Source organism: Rhipicephalus sanguineus, chromosome 2 (genome assembly GCF_013339695.2).
Source record: "Rhipicephalus sanguineus isolate Rsan-2018 chromosome 2, BIME_Rsan_1.4, whole genome shotgun sequence".
Lineage (NCBI taxonomy): Eukaryota > Metazoa > Arthropoda > Arachnida > Ixodida > Ixodidae > Rhipicephalus > Rhipicephalus sanguineus.
The window spans coordinates 143,789,328-143,811,556 of NC_051177.1; the positions used below are offsets into that span (position 1 = coordinate 143,789,328).

Consider the following 22,229-nt stretch of genomic DNA (forward strand, 5'->3'; position numbering starts at 1 on the left):
ATGTTTGGCAAGCAAGTCAATGTCGTGGAGATACAAAACCAGAACTGGTGCCACGCACTGCCCAGAAAGGTGTGGCAAATGGAACCAAACATGCTCTTTGGTGTTATATGTCTGTGGTGCCTGAACTTACTTTATCCATTCAGCTTTCATAAAACGCCCTTTCATCTCTGTTGCCCGTATACTCCGAGTGCTATAAAGGGGGCCAATTGGTGGCTCTGCATACTTTGTTAGTGCAGCAACGCGATTCCAACATGAGAACATAAAACACTTACCGATGAACAGTGTTAAATATATGTGTGTGCATACCATTCATGTGTATGTGTTTCATGTGAATTATCATTCCTCGCCATGGTGGTTTTGTGTTGGTGCAATAACAAAGTATGCATGTTCTATTTATAACAAGCTTAACCCTTCGTTTCCCAGTGTCCACATATGTGGACAAAATACATTAGCAATTTACACTAGCCAAAGCATTGCTTTAAAATTTATTGAAATGTTGGCGTAACTCCAGCATGGCCAAGATTTCAAACAGTTTTAAGGCAAGGCATTGGCTAGCCCGCAGAGATAGCATTCTGCACGGCACATTTAAGGCAAAATTATTTGATCACCATGTTTAACGGTCGTGTCATGAGATACAGGAGAACTGAGTGCATACTCAGAGAGCTGAAGGAAAGGGCAACGGTGGTGCAGTAGGACTGTGGAGGGAAAGGGTGCAGGGGAGGAGGGAAATGCCAGCAGTGGTGCCTGTACGACGCTCTGGAAACAGCGGCGCCACACTCGCGTGCCTTGTATATGCCGCCGCTTGGGCTCAGAGCTTTACTCCACATTGCTGTGGGTCCAACTAGGCTTTTGCCTTCACATTCTAAGATTTAAGCATCCCCCGTAATGTTTTGTGAAGGGCAAGGGACACAAAACTCATACTTGTATAGCTCGATGGGATTCAGGCAATCCCCGAGCATTCGCTACAGCAGGGACGTGTACAGATAAGCTATTCCAGCCAATATTTCCTCATAGCAGTCCGCCTATTGATGCAAAAGAGGTTGGCAACTGGAGCGTCTGGCCTCTTGAGCAAGAACGACAACGTTCATGGATGTGCATGCTTTCTTAGCGACTCTGTCAAGCCATCTGTAAATGCAGAACCAGAGTGTGTTGTCTTTCTTATTAGTACAACAAGCGACACCCACAGAGTTATCAATGGCTGAATGACGTCATTGTTCAGCATTTCTTCAACTTGATGCTTAATCGCTTCACTTTCCTTTGATGACAGGCTGTATGGATGCTGCAAAGAGGCCGCACAGACTCCTCCGTAATATAACGTTCGACAAACTTCGCAAAGTTGTCCATCCCCGCCATTTAGTTTGTTTACAAGACAGCCTTAAGGGTTTGTCAGAGGCTGCCTTCGCCAAGCCTTATTTATGATGGCAATAATATTATGCAAAGTGCAAAGCTCAGTCTTGAAGTACAATAATAATAATTGTCGGGGTTTAACGTCCCGCAACCACAATATGATTATGAGGGACGTCATAGTGGAGGGTTCCGGAAATTTTGTCCGCCTGGGGTTCTTTAACGTGCACCTAAATCTAAGTACACAGGCCTCAAGCACTTTCGCCTCCATCGAAAATGTGGCCGCGGCGGCCTGGATTTGAAGCACAAGGGTAGATTTAAGGTTAAGGGTGACTTAAGTTGCATTCATAGGCGTGTGCAGGGTTCCCCTTCAGGGGGGTCGAAGGTTCATCGCGGCAGCCCCCCTCCCTATTAAGTCAATGTATGGGGCAGACTCTGCGCCCCCCCTCTTCTTAGGCGACTAGAAGGGGGGGGGGGGCTGCCCCCCTCTACGCACGCCTATGGTTGCAGTTGTATAAGTTTGGTGTGTGAGTACAGGGAGTCAGACAATGGTCACCTTTGAATAATTTGGAAAATGTTTTATTATACATAACAATAATCCTATCTCTTTAAGCAAAACATTGTCCCACATTCATCACACCCTTTCTCAGCATCAAAATCAGTGGCAACAAAAAGGAGACACGTTATCTTGAACCTCAGAACAAAAGCAGCAAGCTTGTTAAAATGAGGCACACATTTTTAACTGCTGTAGTAGCGCTCGTTTTCAAGAGTACAGCACTGAAAACACTGTGCAAAGAGAAGAGAATGAATTGAACAGTTGCATTTTCCTCACACTGGGCCGTTCGGCTGGCGGAGGAATAGGTGTTGATTCTTTCTCCAGTACTCCAGAACTGCTGCAACACATTAGTGATGCAAAACTTACAATTCTCAAACACGGGCACCTGCTCACTGGGGCAAGATGTATTCTGCAGAGACGCATGCACATCGACTGTGCCACAAAAATGAGCTTCCTGGAGCGAGAATTGGGCTCTTGTCTGGCAGATGACTGGCGAATATGGGCTTTTCAACATTAATTAGCGACACCAGACTCAAGCCACACTAATGCTTCATATGATACACAGCATGTGGCGCACAAATGTCTCGTCCCACCAGTTGACTTGGAGGACAGTGTGGGTGCTCTTTCCTTTCCTGCAAGAATGCACATTTCAGCCTCGCAAGAATGAGAAAGGTGCTACAGAAGCATGCGACATCGGGGCCCTTCTTCCAACTGCGTCAATTGTTATGCATGCGGCATTAGCGTTTCATGAACTAAGACAGTATATATATACACAAACACATGGGCAGACTTAAATTTCTGCAACTAAAACATTTTGTGCACTGCTGTCCAACTTAGCATGGAGTATCGAAGCCAGAATAATGCAACAAAGCACCAGAGACACAGTATGATATTACATGCAGCCCCCCGACGCAAGATCGCTCGTAGCAACAAGCATGTCCGACAAGCTTTCGACTCGTTCCTACGGCGGAATCTGTCGTGTTTTGAACCTGTCGTGAACTTTTTAATAGTATGCGTAAAAAGCACAACCACATAAGGATGCAATGATGGGGCTGCACAACTGAAGCTGCTGAATGTGAGCTAACAAGCTCGTCAAAATGTTTTAGCATAATCTTGGTGCACGTGGTTGATGGTAATATGTCGGACTAGTCATATGTCGGATCACAGGGAGAATTGCCTGCCTGCTCAATTCACGTTCCATTCAAATGCTAATGTTTTCATCGTGTCCTTTGTGTCAACAATGTTGGCACAAATGGCTCTCCACCAAGTGTGCCAGCTGTAGCTGAAGAATAAAAAGAAATTGGGAAAGGAAAGTTTAACTGGGTTCACAACTGTCGTAAGTATGTGGCTGCCCATCCGATGCCAATTAAATGTGTCTTGTTGCATGGCCACTTATCGCCATTTGCAGTGTACCACCGTGGCTCGCTCGAATGCTGGACGCACGTCACTGTAATTTGCACACCGTACATTCCGACATAAAATCAGTCAAACCAACAAACACCACAAGTTACTGACGTTCCCACAGAACAGCCACACCTTCATGTTTAGAATCTGTTAGAATCTGATTAATGTAGTTGTTTGTATTGTCGGTATGACAAAACAAACCATGTTTTCAATGAAAACCACACTTGTAAGGAATGTTTCAAGAGCAAAGCAGGGTTCTATGAAATAGATGCCAATGCGGTTAACATCACACAGGCACGGCGAGAAATTCTAGCATTAAAGCAGCTTGACTGAGTTGGTTTTCAAATCAGCAACCACACTTGAATGAATTGAAGCATTTCCTTGAGGATGTAGTACTCACGTAAAACGGAAATTTCGGCCCGGGAGACATTTGCACTGGGTGCAGAAAACTCAGCTATGAGAGCCACACCTTTCGCTTACTGGACACCTTTGTTCTTCAAGTGGCATGCGCACACACAAAAGCTATCACTAAAAATTTTATACCATAAAATATACTTCCACACAAAAGATCAAACAGAAATGATCTGCTACAGAATGTGGAAAGTATGTATACAAACTTTCACTAAATGGACTATTACAAACCACTAGAAAAAAGAAAGCAAGGCATGAACATTATTACAAGACAAAAAAACTGTAAATATAAACTCGCTACAAGCTATCATTTGTGCAAGAACCGAGTCCTAAGCAAAGCTGCTGAAATCATGCACAAGACTTTCTCCCTTATGGTGCAATTAGGGGAGCTGGCTTTATAATAATTCTTAATAACAAACTTAACTCATTGTGACTAGGATATTTTCCACTATAACAACAGCGTGATGTAAAGCTCGATGAACAGAAGCCAGAACGGCTCAATTATGCACAATGTTCAATGTCAATACACTGACGAGGGCCTGGGCGTCAATGAAGCACCAAGTCCATTGCAGCCAAATGGCTGTGCATAGTTCGGACATTTACCAGGAAGCCAAGGCAACCACAACACCTTCTGGGATTAAAGAAAGGAAACAACGAAAGAGGGGGGGGGTTATTGGTTATTGTTAGAAAAAGAAAGCTGGCAATATTTTCTGTAGCCCGCAGGGGAGCATACTGGCTTGGCACGACAGGGAAGGGAATAGGGGAATACGAAAGAATAGGAGAGAGATAGAGCTTCCTGTTTGGGTCAGTATTATGCAACCCAAGCTTGCTAGAACAGAAAATTGGACCATAAGCACAAGACTATTGGCAGCAAGTACTCCATCGCCAGAACATGCAGGTGTTTCAAGACTGAAGAGATTTATACGCATACAGACGGCCACTTCGAATTGAGCAGTGTAATGATAACATCCAACAATCAAAGATAACGGGTATGCCAATGGCTGTACCTTTTCAAACACCACATTAAGTCCATTCATGTACCCACGCATATCTAGTTGAGGACAGCTTCCATGGGCTTCAACTTGCACTCATTTGAGACATGGTCGGAAAGTGTGGCGCACACATTCATGCTGCTATGTAACAATAGACTAAACAGCAGCCAAATTAGAATACATGTACACTAGTACAGTCAGATAATTTAATTCCTGTGTAGCTCACCGATCCTTACCTGCAGTTTTATGAATTGAAAACGCAATCTACATAGTACTCTGTGACGGGCGGGAACATGTCCAGGTGCTTCTGCGATAACTGTCAAGAAATTCCCGTGACTTTTGTACCATTGCTAACTGAAGTGCATGCTGCTGAATTCATAGGCACACATTTGACCGGGAACATATCACGCGTAGTCACAGCATCTTTTTATCGAGGGAACAACCCGTTATGCGCTTCCACATCTGAGAACAATCACTGTGCCGCTATATGAGGGTGACGACGTGTACGAGGCATGTGAAGCAATATGCAGCAATGTGGCATTACCTTAGCAATTGCATTACACATTACAAACATCCCGCTACATTGCACTGCAGCTACGAACAACATAGATTTTGCAAGAGAGATGTACAGCAGCAGAAGCCTGCAGAGGATCTGCAGGCCGCAATTCTTTTTTTTTTTTCATTTCAGCAATAGAAATGTGTAGTTACTCTCGACGATTCACTCCTGCTTTTGACTGAGATTGCAAAAGACCAACATGTGACTGAACATCTACCGAGCAACTGGTAAAAAATGTTCAGTCACATCCACCTTTCATCTGTGCTGCATTCACATCGTCACAGTTAACTCATGCGATGAGAGTACGCGACGCATTCACACAGTCACACCTGTGACGCATTCACATTGCATTGCATTCACACAGTGACATCTGTGATGCATTCACACAGTCACATGTGACACATTCTATCACAGGCAGAGGAGCTGCTCCCAATCTGGTCGTTCCCACTCACAGATGTGGCAACACTGGAGGAACAAAATACACCAATGTGCCGCACAGTTCAGCTGGCCTGCACGAGAATACTAAAGACATGAATACTCACAGAAACGGCACTTACAACAAGAGCAGATGGCAAACAAAAGTGTCCGCATCCAATGTTCGTCATCCCCTTTCTCGCTTGCTCAGAATGTCGATTTCCGTGTCAACCAAGTGCCACATATCTACGCTCCAAATGAGTCACCTAGGTACTACACAACACACACCCAAACTATAAATCTCTAACAACACTCCTACTAACTGTTGTAAAAAAAGAAAAAAAAGAAAAGTGGAATAATACATTCTCTAGTGCAAGAAGGGAGGTCAACACTGCATCCCATACACTGCAGTCAATGTTTTTTTGGATGACTGTTGTGCATTGTGCAGAGACTTGAAAAACTGAACCGATGCACAGTCGAGAACGTACTATCCTTGAGCTTGAACGCCAACAATATGAGGATAACAAAAGATCATTCCTTCAGGGTCCTGGCATTTCAAACTGCGCGCCACCGGTCACTTGGTCACAGGCACACGTCACTGGGCAGTTAGTTAGTGTTGGCATTGCACGGGCACGACAAGGAGTTGTGCTGCGTATTGTTGAAGGGGCAACCACACCCTCGCTTGTAGCTTGGCACCACCTGCACACAAAACAAAGTGCCACAAGAAACAAAGGCATGCTACTCCACTAAGGTACTGCAGCAATAAGGCACAACCAACCAGTGCAGCAAAACAAGGCGCACTAGCTGCGGCCTTGTGTGATGACTTAGTGGGGAAAGTGTTCGTTCAAAGAACTGGGAGTGCGGGACCAAAGATGGCGGATGAGGAAGAACCACACAACACGAGTGAGTGTGGTTCTTTCTCGTCCGTCGTCTTTGGTCCCGCAATGACAGTTCTTTGAACGAACATGAATCATCGGCTAGCCCATCTATCCATCCTACTGGGGAAAGTAAATCATCAGAGGCAGCCATGGCGGTGCATAGTTCAAAATATGCATGACAGATCTGGTTTGCGTGCAATTTAGTGGTCTCTGACACATGGAGTTCTATGGAGCTTGGCCGGACCATACTACTTAGTTTGAATCATCAAAAAATTCAAATTAACGACGTGTGAATTAAAGGGACACTAAAGGCAAATAACAAGTTATGTCAGAGTGAAAGCTCAATGTATGACGTCTAAAAAGGCAATATTATCAACAGCAGTGCCCTACTTACCGAGAAATTAAGCTAAATATATCACACGATGAGCGCCACGAGCGGTACATTTTGGAAATGATCGCGATGACGTGAGAGAGTTCTACTACAATTAATCACTCGTAATCAAACTAGCTGCAATAAAAAAAGAACCTTCCGTGGATCAAGAGACGTAATAAAATGCTGCCTGTTCGTTTCTGTTTGATTCATGGAAAAAAGAACCTCTTTGGTGTTGCCATGGGGAACGGCGCGCTTGGTTCAAAGGTTCCGTTTTCACCAAACCGCGCTTCGCCCGGCACCCTGATTCGCTCACACGGTTGCGTCTCAGTGGTAGTTTCGGTATCGCGTACTGCCGCGTGTATTGTGCGCGCTCGTGAAAGTCGCTCTGACAGAAAGTTCGACAAAATACCGCATGCATGTGATGTTGCCGGATGCCCGAGTGGCGCACGCCACCAGTGCACGCCGCCGCTCAGTAAAGGCGGGCAACGTTGGGCACGGCAGCAGTGACGTGAGAGACACCGCTTTCAGGCGGGTGATTTGAAGAGTGCTAACGCGATGCGGGCCACTAAAACGTGATTTTATTTCGAAATAAGCACTTCCTTGGCACAAAAGTAGCACTACGAGGTTTCTGGACCGTTATTTCAACAATCAACGTCGACTTAATATTTGCCTTTAGTGTCCCTTTAAGGGGGACATGGCAACGGTAATGGTAAACTTGGTCAAAATATCCTAGTTTTCACTTTTTTTTGCAATCCTCAGACCACATTTTACGTCGTGGTGAAATATTACAACAAAATACATAGTAGAAGTTGAGAAAAAGTACATTACTAGTGAGCTGTCTTTAGAAACTATCAGAGAATCGGGCTTCAGGAGGTGGAAGTCTTGACGCTTTCCCTTGACACAGTGCCGGCATATCGGCATCATCGTAAGGAGGAGAGATCGGAAATAAAGGTAACCATAGTGCTGCACATCTCCAGTGAAAAACAAAAGCAGCTCCGCTCTGAATTCCGTCTTCTTAGCTTTGAGCTCCATGTCCTTTGAGCTTCATTTTCTCAGCTGTCATTTATCGTGCAGCGGCTGTCAGTCATTCCTGTGCCATTTCACAAAAAAAATAAAGATGAAACCATTCCGCTTTTTGCACTTGGATCCTGAAACATTCATGAGCGCCTGAAAGCTGTCGATATCTGTGAGCGCGTGATATAAAATTTTTTATCATTGTTTCTTTTTTTTTCTGTAAAAGATTTTGGTAAGACAATGTGTACAGGACATTTCAAAAAATGTTTCATGTGCTTATTTGAATATTAATAAAATAAACCAATAACCTTACAGCACAGAATGGGCCCTTTTGAATATGCTTACGCAACAGTACTGACGAATTCATGACTAATTAATTATTTATTTAGGGTTGCCAATGAGAGTCTAACGCTAAAGTGTTGTAACTAAAAAATTATGACAGATAGCCCAAAACTGATTTCACTTATAATATCAGCATAACGAATCACATCTGCATGCAAATTACCATCACTTTATCCCCATAAATAAGAAAAATAGTTTTTGTCGTCACATTCCACATTACAGTTCTTAGTGTAGTAGTGGAGAGAACTAACCACTGTGCAGTTAAGTGTAGTACACTATCTATGGCTGTTTGTCATTGGAAAGGGGACCACCATGCTGCTTCAAGAATGTGAAAGAACCCCCAGTCAACACGGAAGTGTAGATAAAAACCAATTAATAATTAAACTTTTATGCGTTGAACTTAAAGAAACAAATGGGTACATTCCTGTTTTCCCATGATCTGAAGTGATCATCTGAGGCATTCACAGGTTTAGGATAAGCTTGAGATACTTAGAGCTTGTACTACAAGTTATCAATACATCGAACTACTATTTCGCTACCCCTTCCGAGCTCGACAGATTCAGGTTTGACTGCGCAGTCCAAATTGGTTTATTTGCACAACATGTGCTTTAATGTTTGTGACCGGTGACCGAACGAACTGCCTACCGACTGAAGAAACGAAATGTCAGAAAAGAAACTAGCGCTTAAAATACCCACCGATCGCAAAGCCAACAAAGGCAGGGGCCCATTCCTGGTCTCCCAACGAGTGTGCATTGTAGTCGAGAAGAGCAGCGACAACAGCCCCCTAGAAGACCTTCCTTCTAGTGCTGGGTGGCGAAGAATGCGGGCCACCGCCACTGGCAGTTGGAGCAACGTTGCCTGTACCGGTGCGCAGCTGCTCCTTTTCGCGTTTCCTCCGCTGGTGCTCCGCAATGCGGCGCTCCCTCTCGGCTTGGCGCTTCTCGCGGATCGCAGAGTCCACCTCCAGCTCTGCCTGGTCCTCCCAGCTGGCTTCCGGAGTGTCGTCATGGTCCTCAAGCACACCCAATTCTGCACCCTGGGCGAGTAAGAGGGCACAAGCATAAATGGAGGCAGTTTACACTGCTAGCTGATGTACAGTACTATAAAACAGATCTGTTTACAACAGACATTCGGGTACTACAGTCGGTGACAGCCTAAGAATAAATACAAGCTCCGCCCCCAGAACTGCATCGCACCTGCCATTCATATGTGCAAGAGAGTCGTGCCAGGTGGCTTCCGTTCAAACAGCGGGTACTTTTTCGCTGCTAATGTAAACACTACACATATTAAGAATTAAAAGTTCGACGTCCTTACTTAAAATATTACATTTGGCTGAGCAGTGATGACGGAATCTTTGCTGAAATTTGCCAGGAAGTCCAAGTTTTCAAGCAAAAACCGGCAACAGGAACATGGGTCTGTACGGGAAAATTATGTAAAAATATAAGACGGTGGCGGAAAACGGGACAAGGACGAAACAGGAAGAAGACATGTATACAAGCGCACACTACCAACTGATTTATTCTCGAAAAGACACTCAATATATATGGCATTACGCACATGCGCAGACGGCCGAAATCATCCAGGAAAGCTTAAAGCGAAGTCGTGACGCAGTCGCAAGAGAACTGGCTGAGGCCTATTTCATTACTAAACTGTACGGGAGTGGGTGTGTCAGCGTTCCTTCTGTCGTCCTGCACAGCAGTGAGTTTGTTTCTTTTGCAAGATCGCTTTTGATTTCGGCCGTCTGCGCATGTGTGTAATGCCATATATATTGAGTGTCTTTTCGAGAATAAATCAGTTGGTAGTGTGCGCTTGTATACGTCTCTTCTTCCTGTTTCGTCCTTGTCCCGTTTTGCGCTACCGTCTGATATTTTAACTATGCACCAACTAGCCCAGCAACAAATTTTATTGGAAAAGCATGTATACTTGAGTTAAATGAAAGGTGCTTGACATCAGTTTCCAATCATGAGAGAATTGCTTAGGCAGAAAACTGGTGCTGCGGTGCTGTTGTATGCATGGTAATTTTGGAATGTGTCAGATTCAGATTGGCACTGTTCACTAAGAGCCCGGACATCTCGAAGACACGTCTGGATAGAAACATTCGTGGCATGCATATTGGTTCATTTTGTAATCAGGCAGCATGTAATGAGTTGTTTCTTTTCTTAGCATCACACAAAACATTATATTTAGCTTCCAGAACTTCTGCTTTTATGTACAATATTATGAAACATAAGAAATAGCGACAAGCTGCTAAAGTTGGAAGACAGATGACAAGGTCAGTATTCCCTCTACGTCAGGTTGTTGTCTGTTTCTTCTTTTTGCCATTTGCCAGGTGAGTAAACTTTTGGTGTAAAATGTTGACGGGAGACAGATTCGTTTACAGAAATTTAATATGCGTAGCCGTATCCACATTTTAGGCCATGGCTCACTCAACGCTAGTCACCACGAGCCTCGCAGGCACACATATCATCATTTCCATGAAGGCACAGTGCCTCTTATGAAACTCGCATAGACGGTGGCGCCAAACTTCAGTTTAGGTATTATCGTGAGTAATTCTAGCTACATGGCGTTATGCTGATCTTCCTGTCTCTTCCATTGACAGAGCTACGTATACAATAATATTCTGGTACAACATACACTTGGATATAAGTGACTAAGCTATAAGGCCAAGGCCAGCAAGCTGGTCAGCACTCCTTTACAGCAGACTTACGCATGCAGCGTCACAAGTCCGCTCTTAGAGGCGGGAGGTTTGACTTGCACTAACGGTATGCCAACCATTAAAATGTGACTTTCTATCAAAATAAGCAATTTCTTGACACAAAACAAGCACTACAAGGTTTCTGGAGCACTATTTCAACAATCGACGTCCACTCCATATTTGCCTTTAGTGTCCTTTTAATTAACGAAGGAAATTTCACACAGGATTCTGCAACACGTACACTGGGAATGCTGAGTGCGTCACATTGATCGCTGCTACACACCGAGTAAACAATACACGGTGTGGACTACTGGCCGAGAGAGCCTGCAGGGCATTTGTGAACGAGGTAGGGTTCATCAACTGTCTAGCTTTAGATATGGAAACATCAACAGTGATAATGCCAACAATATTTCTTTGTGTAGTTTCTAACTAATCCTTCTGTAACGTACTAACAAACTTCATCATTCGGCAAAGTGATCATTAAAAGCTCATTCGCACCTGCGAATAGCACTGGTTGCGCAACCAAGTTAGCCCGAAGCGACTGGTCACATTTCGTTGCAAATGGCCCCTTCGGCAAAAAGTGACCGCTTTGCCTCACTCGCTTGCTGCTAAACTTTTCTGAGTCGCACAACTCCACTCACGTAACCTCTGAACAAATTAAATGCACAAGATAAGGACATCAGCCTATTTTGCGAAGCAACGGCAGTGTGAACAGTCGCGAATTTAGTGTGCCGACGGGTGTAGGTCGCACTATACTTGGTTACAACCTAAGAAAATATGTCATCTCCGCCCACAGAACCGCGGTGCACTTGCCCTTCACCTGTGAAAGACAGTCGTGCTAGCTGGTTTCTGCTTGAACCGTAACTACTTTTTCTCGGCTAATGTAAATACAGCTAAACCTGGATATAACGAAATTGACAAATTCCCGAAAAAATTCTTCACAAACAGGTTTTCGTTATATGCAGTTCCAGCATGAAAATTCGCAAAAGAAACGCACAAATTAAACACAAGGGGAACTGAAGGCAAAGCTCACCCAAAACATTTATTTAGCGGTAAGAAACGGCGTTATTTTGCTCTACTGCTTGTTCGTGAGGGATGGAAATACTGGACGTTCGTAGGACATCGATACAACGCTGCCCCGTCATCGTCTAGCCATGGCTTCCGAGATTGGCTCCGGCAACGCGCCGTCGCGTTGCCAGAACTAATCGCGGAGGCCACGGTCTAGCGAACCCGCAGCCCAGCACACGACGGCAAAGTGCGCGACGAATCAACCTCCGCAGATCCATCGTTATCTCAGACAGTTATCGCTAACGCCTAATTAGACATCTCCTCGGTAGTGAAGGTGCAGTCCTCCGAAAAAAAAGAAAACAAGAAAAAAAAGGAGAAAAATCACAAAGCTGCACGTCGTCAGGGGCTGCTCCATGCACGCGTGCACCACATCAAAAATGAAGAGCGAACGACACGGATACCACGGAATATTTGGAAAAGCACTCTCCAATGTGGCGAGGCCCCACATATGCAGTGCGAACTCAACGCGTAACGACACGGAGCAAGTATTTTTTCTCTTTTTAGTGGCGTCACCTGGGGTCACCTTAATGACGTGCAGTTCAGAGACCATGGCCTCCGAGATTGCATGCCAGGAAGTTTTTTAAAAACCACCCGGTGCGCAGTCTCGGAGGCCATGCAGAGACTTTTGCAACAACCGAAGAGTGGCGCCGCCAATGCAAAAGCCAGTTTTCATTTTCTTTTTTTAAAGGGGCACTGACACAAGATTTCGCGGCCGAGATAGCCTGCGGGATCGATTCCCGAGAACATGAGAATATCATCTGCAAAATATCAACAGCGAATATAGCTTGGAAGGTATTTTAAATGAATTTTGAAGTTGGTGTGAGCGATCGACATCCTCGCTCTATTGACACTCTCAAAGGGGACCCTGGGGACCCCCTGCTTCTGTCATGTCACCACGACGCAACAAGTTATGATGGCATCATAGCCGCCATGTTTTTTTGCCACGTTTGCTCCAGCAGCCTACTTCTCGGCGGCTGCTCGCGAACCGTGTGGAAATGCGTCACAGTTCTGTGTGCTGACGTGATCGAGCGCTGCACCCGCTAGGTGGTGATAGTTGTACCCGGAGGATTGTCGTTTTTGAAACCGAAACTGACACAGGTCCGTAATGAGTAGCCTGTAATTATTTATCTGTCGCGCACTGCAGCAAACGATGTGCCGTGTTATGACTAACAGGCCCCCAGCAACACATTGCAGCAAAAAAACGCGATGCCATAATTTTTGTGTCAGTACCCCTTTAAAGAAAGAACCAAGACATCACACCAAGAACCAAGACATCACAATGTACTACTCACCTGGTACGGCAGCACGGCCCTTGCATCGAACTTGAGACGACTAGAGAAACCAGCACCGGGCATCGCTCCGAGACCGTCTTCAGCCCGAGGTATGTACTGCAGTTGTCAAAGAAGAGAGGCAAATAGCATTATGAATGGCTCAGTGATACAGTCACAATAACATAAAACAAGAAACAGTGGACATGTTTAGTCACACCACGGACATAAATTATGTTATGAATACCGGTGGTTGCCAAGATGGAATGGCAATGTGAGAAATACGAGCAGGCATCTGGCAAATGTCTGATTATGAGTGCCTAAATGATATAATGCGGTGGCTGGCAGCGTTCTGCACTGAAACATGGGTGTCCCGCTGTTAAGCACAACGTTGAAGTTTCCATTCCCAGCTGCGGCAATCCTATTTCTATTGGACAAACTGCAGGCATTCATGAAAAGAACATTCGGTGTGCACAGCAGCAGCCCAAGTGGTATTTCAGATATTGGTGTTCCACGGCAAGATCCCAATCCCATCTGAACCACTTCGCAAGCCTCTCACCAGGCTCTGTTGCAAATCTTAGTTATACAGTCGAAGTTTTAGGGTGCCAACACAGCATCTTAACGTGACAGTGTCAAGAAGCTCGTGTCACAGAAAATCTGATGTAACCATAGGCAGCGCCGTCAGTGAGCGAAAAAGTCAGGGTTCGAGCTAGAATTGAACCCGAGCATTTTATGTGGCAGCCAAGTATTGTACTACAGAGCTATGCCAGCGCTTGAAACAGCTTCAGAAAAAGCATCATGTATGATGAGGAAACGCGTCAACAGATGTAACATTGCATGGCAGTAGAATAGCATAAGGCATCACACCAGGCGAAGTACGAAATGAGTGGGCAGGTTAAAGCTTCCCACTCATTACAAAGGGCTCAGCCAAAATGCTTTATCTTCCTCCTCCACCACAGCAACAACAAAGTGTACAGTTACATAGGTGCGCATATTACCTTAGAAATGCAAAGTAGGGTAGTGGGTACCTCGCAACTGTATTTGCAGTAGGCGCCCCAAGAGAGTTTACAACGGCCCCCGCGAAGACCGCTCCGCCAGCTTATACTGTGATTGCGCTGCGCGTTCTGCGCAGGCCTGCCGTTTTTTTTTTGTTTTTCGGTATCCCTTTGAAAGGTTAGTGAAAAAAAAAAATTGGAAAAAATGACGCAAACATCAGCACTCCACTCCAAAGACACGACTGTTCCGATAAATAGAGTACATTTCACATATTTTTGAACAGTTGGCTGTATTTCTAAAGGACTGTGAGTGGGAAATGGCAGCACTCCGGCACGTGCGGAGCTGTGCATCAACGGTCGTGACGTCACCTGTCCCCGCAGTGGATGGAGGGCGTGCGTTTTTCTGTCCTGCTACTTCTCCCCTTTTCTTTCTCCACCTCTACTTTAAATCCCGCTCTCCCCCTTCCACAAGGGCGCTGAGACGTGCCCCACCCTTTGGGGGCTTTATCGCACCCAGGAGCATTGTTCGCTGCCGGTGCCCTTCGTAGTGCTTCTAGGAACCGTGGTGGGAGTGGAGCCGGTCGAAAGAATTGGTCCTTGGCTGGTAAGGTTGGCACGCCCATTTCTGGAGACACTAAACGTGCACGGTGCAGCCGCTAGACGAGGCAACTTGTCAAAAACGCATTAAATTCATTACTTTCCACTAGATTTTGCCTGAAATGATGGTTGTGTTTACTGATTTCAGCACCCAATCTTTCAATTTGGTTGAAAATCTCGGCGGCACAAATTTTGCTCGATATCCCTTTAAAGGTGAAGCTTAATAATCCTTGCTTAAGTTTTTACCAGAAGAATTCCTCAAATTGATTCAATATTACAGGAGACAAGAATAATCACACTGTTGTGTCACCATGCCGCCTAGGCAGACAGTCCCTCCACCTACAAGTGACTATTCTTTCCTGCCTCTTCCCATCATTAACCATGGGCATCATGAAGTGTTGCTCTTTGTCATGTTGCCACAGTAATGTCCAGGATGCCACGTCCAGCATTTCAAGATTAACTTGATTATCAAATTAAGATGTCTTACAGGCATTTTGCAAGCTTTGAACGCTACAGGTGTCGTCATCCTTTTACATGCAAGAGGCATGCAGTGGAGGTTGTACATCCCTGTAAATGCATGTCAGTAGAGCTACTTAATACATTGTGGTTTTGGAGCGGCAGTGATGTTGTGCTTTAGGACCATTGTACTGGGTCAACTTGCACTGATAACTGATTTCTGGGGTTTTATGTGCCAGAACCACGATATGGTTATGAGGCACTCCGTAGTGGTGGACTCCGGAAATTTACACCACCTGGGGTTCTTTAACGGGCCTCTAGCATCTTTGCCTCTATTTAAAATGCAACCGCTGCAGCGGGGATCATTACCACTGTACTGTTAGCACTGTGGCACTGTTACCACTTTATCACCGCGGTGTGTCATGCAGACCATAAGCACTAAGGACTGTGTGTATATGAAACATAGCGCGCAATGTGAGACAATCAGAGCAACCAGTGAAATGTTCTGAAGAGGACGTTAGAGGTCAACAATAAATGACAGTACTTTAGTTTTCTAAGGTCTTTAGCAAGCAGCAACGATAAGCAAGGTGTTGTCAACTATACACAAATTTTACATGTCATGGCCGAACTGAGCTTTCTGTCGCTGAACTCTAATACAATTAAAATATCAAGTATACAGTAGTTGAATGGGATTTATCACTTTGTAGAGAGGTTATGTTACTTCACGAAAACTCATGCCACATTATCATTGTGGCAGCATACCAATCAGATCTTGTGTCTACATCATTCTTCTGCCTACGAAAGATCTGTTCTTTCATAAAAGTAATGCTCTGAACATCTTGAACGAGTTCTTACACGAAACGAAATTTGTAAGCCTTCATTTTTTGCTCTTAATTAGTGGCTACTGAATCATTAATTGTGAAAAAGAAGCTCATTTGCCCTAGCGTGATACAAATGCTTAATTATATGCTTGTATGTTTCAAATGCTGGCTGTTTCGATATCGAAGAGCACTTGGCAGCCTTGTGACCTACTCAACCTGCCTGTAAACAAATACTATCAAGGGACTGTGAATACCAGTGACATCGCTGGCCACCTTCTGCCATGCATGTGCTGCTCTTTCGTCTATGTTGAGCGGTGTGAGTGCTTGTTTCTTTGACCACCAAACCACAGCGTTTAACTAGTGCGGCGATTGGCATAGGAGGGTAAGAGTATAAATAGCAGTTTAAAAGAGCTCCATTCACTGCATGAATCTTGCCAGCAGCCTCGTCGCCATCCAAGAGAGGTGAAGATTTCCGTGAGCCTTCGAGCAGCTGCAATATCAGATCTTCTGAACCATTTTCACTTCGATCATTTGTAAAGCAGCATGCCGAGAAGTGACGATGGAAGCACTGACAGCACAACATTGTTGCGACCTTTGGATTGGACACACAGGCCACGCAAGTTACACTTGACAGCAGTTTGTTGCTGTATTTGCCTGCTTTTATGTGCTCTGTAACAGGGTATATGTGTAACATAACATATGTAACAGGCGTGATGTAACGTTTTACTGGCTAGTACTTAGACCAGGCAACGCTCAGTTCTAAAGGAATACAAATTTCACGTACATACAGCGCACACGTTCATCAGGAGTTCATTCAATGGGATGTGGAATCGCATTAATTGCACGTGTCAATGCGGGTGCTGCCGCGTGATGGAGAGAGTCGAAGCACTTGTGTGTCCACGACACAGTACAATCCCGGCAAGAGAGAGCTCTAATTTATCCGTAGACTTCCTAACGTCTGCAGACACCATGCTATCGAAGACGCTGACGGCAATGCAGCAGTGGAGCCGGCAGCAATGTCTTGTGGCGTTTTGGCCTACAACAAAATATCAGAACTTTCTTTCTCAGTCGCATCAGTGCTGTTGTCGAAAGAAAATAATGAGAATACTGTGAGTCGATGATTATCTCACCCTCAGAGCTTTACACAGAGTCAGTAAAGCAGGCAAGTCACAGGAATGTTAGCTTTGTGGGTCTCTGGTTAGGCTCTGTGTCATCGGGTATGACTACCAGTGTTCTTCACCACGTCTCCAGTAACGTGGCCAAAGCACGTGATGTGTTGTTTACAAAACAGACCTGCTTGATGACCATATCGCTAGGTGCTTTACTGTCATATTTGGTGCTTGAACCAACTTCCAAAATTCAATTAAGGTATGTTTTAGGCCTCATTTGTGGCTGATACTGTACAGATGAAACCTACGTGTACCGAGCAGTACAATGAAACAGCCAAATTGTGTTTGAATTTTTGTATCAGGAGTCTTTTAAAACGTCTTACACCTGCCTGACCTAATGTTTCTGCACAGCACACCCTTATAGTCGGGACGGATCCAGGGCACCGCAGTACTGTTGTTGCTGAACGCATGGCACGGATCCATTAGCGCTTACAGACAACAGGGAGCTTCGGATTTGGCCTGGCCAAACCAGCTTTGAGTATCCAAAGGAACATTTGTGTACCCCAATTCCCATGCCCCGCATAGATACTTTCATACGCCTCCTGAAGGTTGGTGTAACCTAACTTTGGGCTCGCAAAACCTAAAGCTCTCTAATGTCTGCTGCAATAATGTACTCGGCCGTGAGCACGACGACAGGGTGCGCACCTTCTTCTGCCGGATGTTGGTGGGTGCCATGTCCTTGAAGAAGTCCACGTCGTCGTCGCTCTGCGAGTCCCTTCTCTGGTCCCCAGAACCACGATTGCCAGGGCCAGACGGCCATCCGCTCGTAGGGCCATTGACAGCCGCAGCGTGCCTCTGGGCACCCCCTGTGGTACCCTGGTTCCCCGAAGAGTCTACTTGCACTGAGACAGGCCCGTTCTCTTCGTTCCAGGAGTCCCAACTCTGGAGATCATCCGTCAGCCGCTGTACGGTGCATGGCTGCATACAAGAGCGAATGCACCTCAGAAGAATTCGCGTAAGCAACGGTAGCGGCGTCTGGAAGTATTAGCAGAAAACCAGCCCTAAAACGACAGGATGAAGAAACAAGGACACAGACCATGGTGCTATGGTCTGCGTCCTTTTTCTTCGTCCTGTCGTTGTATCACTGTTTCTCTACTAGTAATGATGAACCAACCAGCCGAAATGCGTATCCTGCTGCTGTTCATTCACCTCTGAAGTGCTTGCTAGCTCTAATTTATGAAAAAGCTGTGTGCAGGTGAAGTAGTATGCCTTTTCCAGTGCTTGTGAACGCAGCATTACTATGGTGTATAAAACCAACAGTCATTTCCTTTCCAAGAGGCTGCAGCGAAACAAGCGCATACGAAATCACGTAACACATGAGGCACTGCAGTATGGTTTCTATAAATATGCAACAGACATACCTGTGACTGGCAATTTAAAACTGCATTGACTGTTTTGTTGAACGTTCACAAGTTGTCAACAAAGCAGCGAAATGAGCGCCCCAAAAAATTACGTGCCACAAGAGGCACTGCAAATATTTATGAATATGCTACAAACACGCCTCCGACTTGAAAGCTAACGTTGCATTGAGTGTTGTTAAAGTTCTCACTATCGTTTAGACGAAATACCGCATCACGGTGCACACAAATAACCGCTGAATTTACAACTGAACTTCGTCAACTCGCGATATAACGCTGAAAGAATGAACCAATCAGAAGGATCAAGGAGAGAAGTGGCACTTACAACGACTAAACTATCAACTGTGCTTTATTAGAAACAGTTTGCTAATATTAATATTACGTGGACCGCGTATTAATATTAGCACAGTTGATAGTCCAGTAGTTGGGTGTGCCACTTCTCTCCTTGTCCTGTACCAATTGACCCACACTTCAAACGCGTCCCACCTCGGGCATGGCGTTTGATCGAAACGATTCAGTCGCTACAACAGCGATCATTCATGTGTAGCTCCACGTCTGCAGTGCACCGAATCAAGTCACGAGAGAACTGCACGTGGTTGTGGGGACGATACCGACGCTAACAGGTTTGTCAGTAGAACACACAGTAAATGGGCGCGCGATTTGCGACGGACGCTGGTCGGCGAGTCGTTTTATAAATTACCTCTGTCCCGTGAGCCGTGAGGTAGACGGGCAGGCCGACGTCAGATGCCCTGCGGCGCTTTCGGAAGCAGCACATTGCACGGCGAAGGACGCCGAAAAACCCCAACACCAACTTCCACACCTTGGTGACGAGCGCCTTGGCAAAGTTCACCATCGTTGGGCGCGCGCGTTCGCGGAGCCGCCGTTGCTACAGGTGACACTGTTGTACTAATACCGACGCGGAACAGGTGGCAATATGAAGAAGGCGAGTGGCTGCGGCTACGCACAAGAATGTAAACACGGTAGTTGGGTTCGCGCCTCCACGGCTCACGTTGGAATCGGTCATCGCGCTGTGGCAGCGCAAACACCCCCGCTGGCGCACCAGAGATCGAGGTAGAGAATGTATGGACGTCCTAAAGCGACTGTGGACCTTCTTACGACACGGAACACCGGTTAACGCGGGTGGGCACTTTCTCCTTCTTCCGTTTTCGGCAACCGCCGGCCGCAGCCTACAAGCGGAACCGAACAGCTGCCGATCAGGAAATGTAACCAACTGCTGGAGCTGCCATCTACACAAATACGTACCCCTCGTTTGCGGTGGCGGGCGACGGTGGAGTACTCCGAGGAAATAGTTTAGAGCAATCGCACACCAACCGTTATCTGTAACTGTGTGTGTGTGTTTGCTCATTGCAATATATTGCATGAAAACAAAACAAACACTGCGTAAAGTTGCCATATTGGATATATACCGCTTTATGTTCACGGGCAAAACGTGTCAGGATGGCCGAGCGGTCTAAGGCGCCAGACTCAAGGTTGTATGCCTTGCCCGCACTGCGGGTCGAGCGAGACTTCTGGTCCACGAATGTGGGCGTGGGTTCGAATCCCACTTCTGACACAAATTTTTTTTAGTCTTTTTTTTTTCTTTTTACAGTAATGACTAAGCAAGACAGCTTTTAAAAGGGGGCATATCTACTTTCAGTGGTTCCTATGACGCGACAAACAACATCGTTTTTGTTCAACACCTTTGGCCGTAGCTGCGTGCGGTGCACCCTTTTACTAAGTAGCTAAAATTAATTCAATAACGGGGTTTTACGTCCCGGAAACCGCGATATGGTTATAAGGCACGTCGTAGTGAGACTCCTAATCAAAGTGCGTCTGATGACATATATATTCCCAAGTATAATCAACATATCGCCATGTACATATATTTCCATGAGAGGGAATGTCTTTTTTTTTTTTTTTTCTACCTGTGGAGGTGTAGGCAGGCGTTTGGCATCGTATCATCACCTCTGGATTGGTCTTAGCTCATTCGGCTACCGGTAGTCATATATATATCTTTGACGCACATTAATTATCAGTTGTATATTTGCGCAAATTACCACCACTATGTCACCAGCCGTAAGTTTAACATATTGTCGTCTCTGTATTTATGGCATTCATTAAGTGGTACGTCAGACCAGAACTATGGTGGCTACAACGTCAATACCCAGCCCACAACCCTAATAAATAAATACAGGCTTTTTTTTAGACACTGCAGACTTTTAATACAAATTCTATGACAGTCACGCTCCAATCGATTTCGCACACGTACGCTGTGACGAGGCGGAAATACCGCCAGGGGCGTAGCCAAGGGGGGGTTGGGGGGGTTTCGGGGGGAGGGTCAACCCCGCCCCCCCCCCCCCTTCACGAAAATTTTCAAGTTTGCTTGCGTATATATACACGCACACACACAAATGCACGCACGAACATACGTAAGGTATGGCACGGCCGGTCTAGAGGCGCGCGCTCGCTCCGAGCGCGCGCCTCCAGACCGGCCGTGGGTATGGTCGAACGCCCCCCACCCCTCCCCCCCGAAAAAAATGTCTGGCTCCGCCCCTGTTTGCCGCAACTTCTTCTTTCTGCAAGGATTGACGTCCAAAGGCCTTGTAGGCCTTTGGACGTCAATTCTCGCAGAAAATTTTCTGCCTCTACAACAACTCTCGCTTCCTAAGGGGTCACTTGTACTACACTGTACTTGTACGGACGGAACTCTTTGCGGTGGAACGAAACTGAAACCGAAACGAAAAACATTTCGTTCCGACACCCTGGCTTGACATGTACCAAAGTGGGTAGTGCGCGACATGACTGTATGACGAACATAAATAAATGAAAGGTGGCAACATGACATGCATGTCATGCAGGGCATGATTTACATGCGACGGTCATGGTGCGCTCGCGGCCATTTCGCTAGCTTGATATGCACTAAAATTGGTATTGCTTGACGTGACTATACGACGAACATCAATGACAGCTGGTAACATGAAAATCATAACATGCGTGTTACGTACGGCATGACTTACACGCCACGCTTATGGTGCGCTCGCGGCCGTTCCGCTAGCTTGATATGAACCTAAATTGGTATTCCGCGACGTGACTGTATGATGAACAAAAACGACAGGTCCTAACATTCAAACCATAACATGCATGTCATGTATGGCATGATTTACATGACACTGTCTTGGTACACTTCCGGCTGTTTTGTTAGCTGGATATATACCAAAATTGGTACGGCATGACATGAGCACGTGACGAACATAAGTGACAGGTCGTGCATTGTATGTATACCAGAATATACGTTTCATAAGCATGGTATATACAATATTGTACACGCACACATGTATGCGATAGAAAGATATGTCATGACATGAATGACTTCATTTGCCTCAAAGACAAATAAGGCGATGTATGCGGCTGTTTGCTGGCTGCTTCGCATTACATCGATTCCCGTAGGGCGCGTGGGATCTGCCGGATTTTTCTTCTTACATTCTTTTTTCCATTCACGCGAGCGCCGCCAAGGCGTG

At 45.7% G+C, this 22,229-nt stretch overlaps 1 protein-coding gene and 1 non-coding gene across 2 annotated transcripts; one reads left to right on the plus strand and one right to left on the minus strand.

The window, feature by feature from the left end:
* Positions 1 to 1,901: 1,901 nt before the first annotated feature.
* Positions 1,902 to 19,936, minus strand: LOC119383754 (receptor-binding cancer antigen expressed on SiSo cells). Its single transcript, XM_037652055.2, has 5 exons — positions 19,412 to 19,936; positions 17,999 to 18,271; positions 13,340 to 13,435; positions 8,981 to 9,320; positions 1,902 to 6,376 (listed from the first exon to the last, which is right to left on the minus strand). The coding sequence occupies exons 1-4, from the start codon at positions 19,562 to 19,564 to the stop codon at positions 9,069 to 9,071; spliced, it is 774 nt and encodes a 257-aa protein (XP_037507983.1). The 5' UTR covers positions 19,565 to 19,936; the 3' UTR covers positions 1,902 to 6,376; positions 8,981 to 9,068.
* A 227-nt stretch (positions 19,937 to 20,163) lies between these two features.
* On the plus strand, positions 20,164 to 20,284 carry Trnal-caa (transfer RNA leucine (anticodon CAA)). Its single transcript has 2 exons — positions 20,164 to 20,201; positions 20,239 to 20,284. It is a non-coding gene; the product is annotated as a tRNA-Leu (tRNA).
* The last annotated feature ends 1,945 nt before the right edge of the window (positions 20,285 to 22,229 follow it).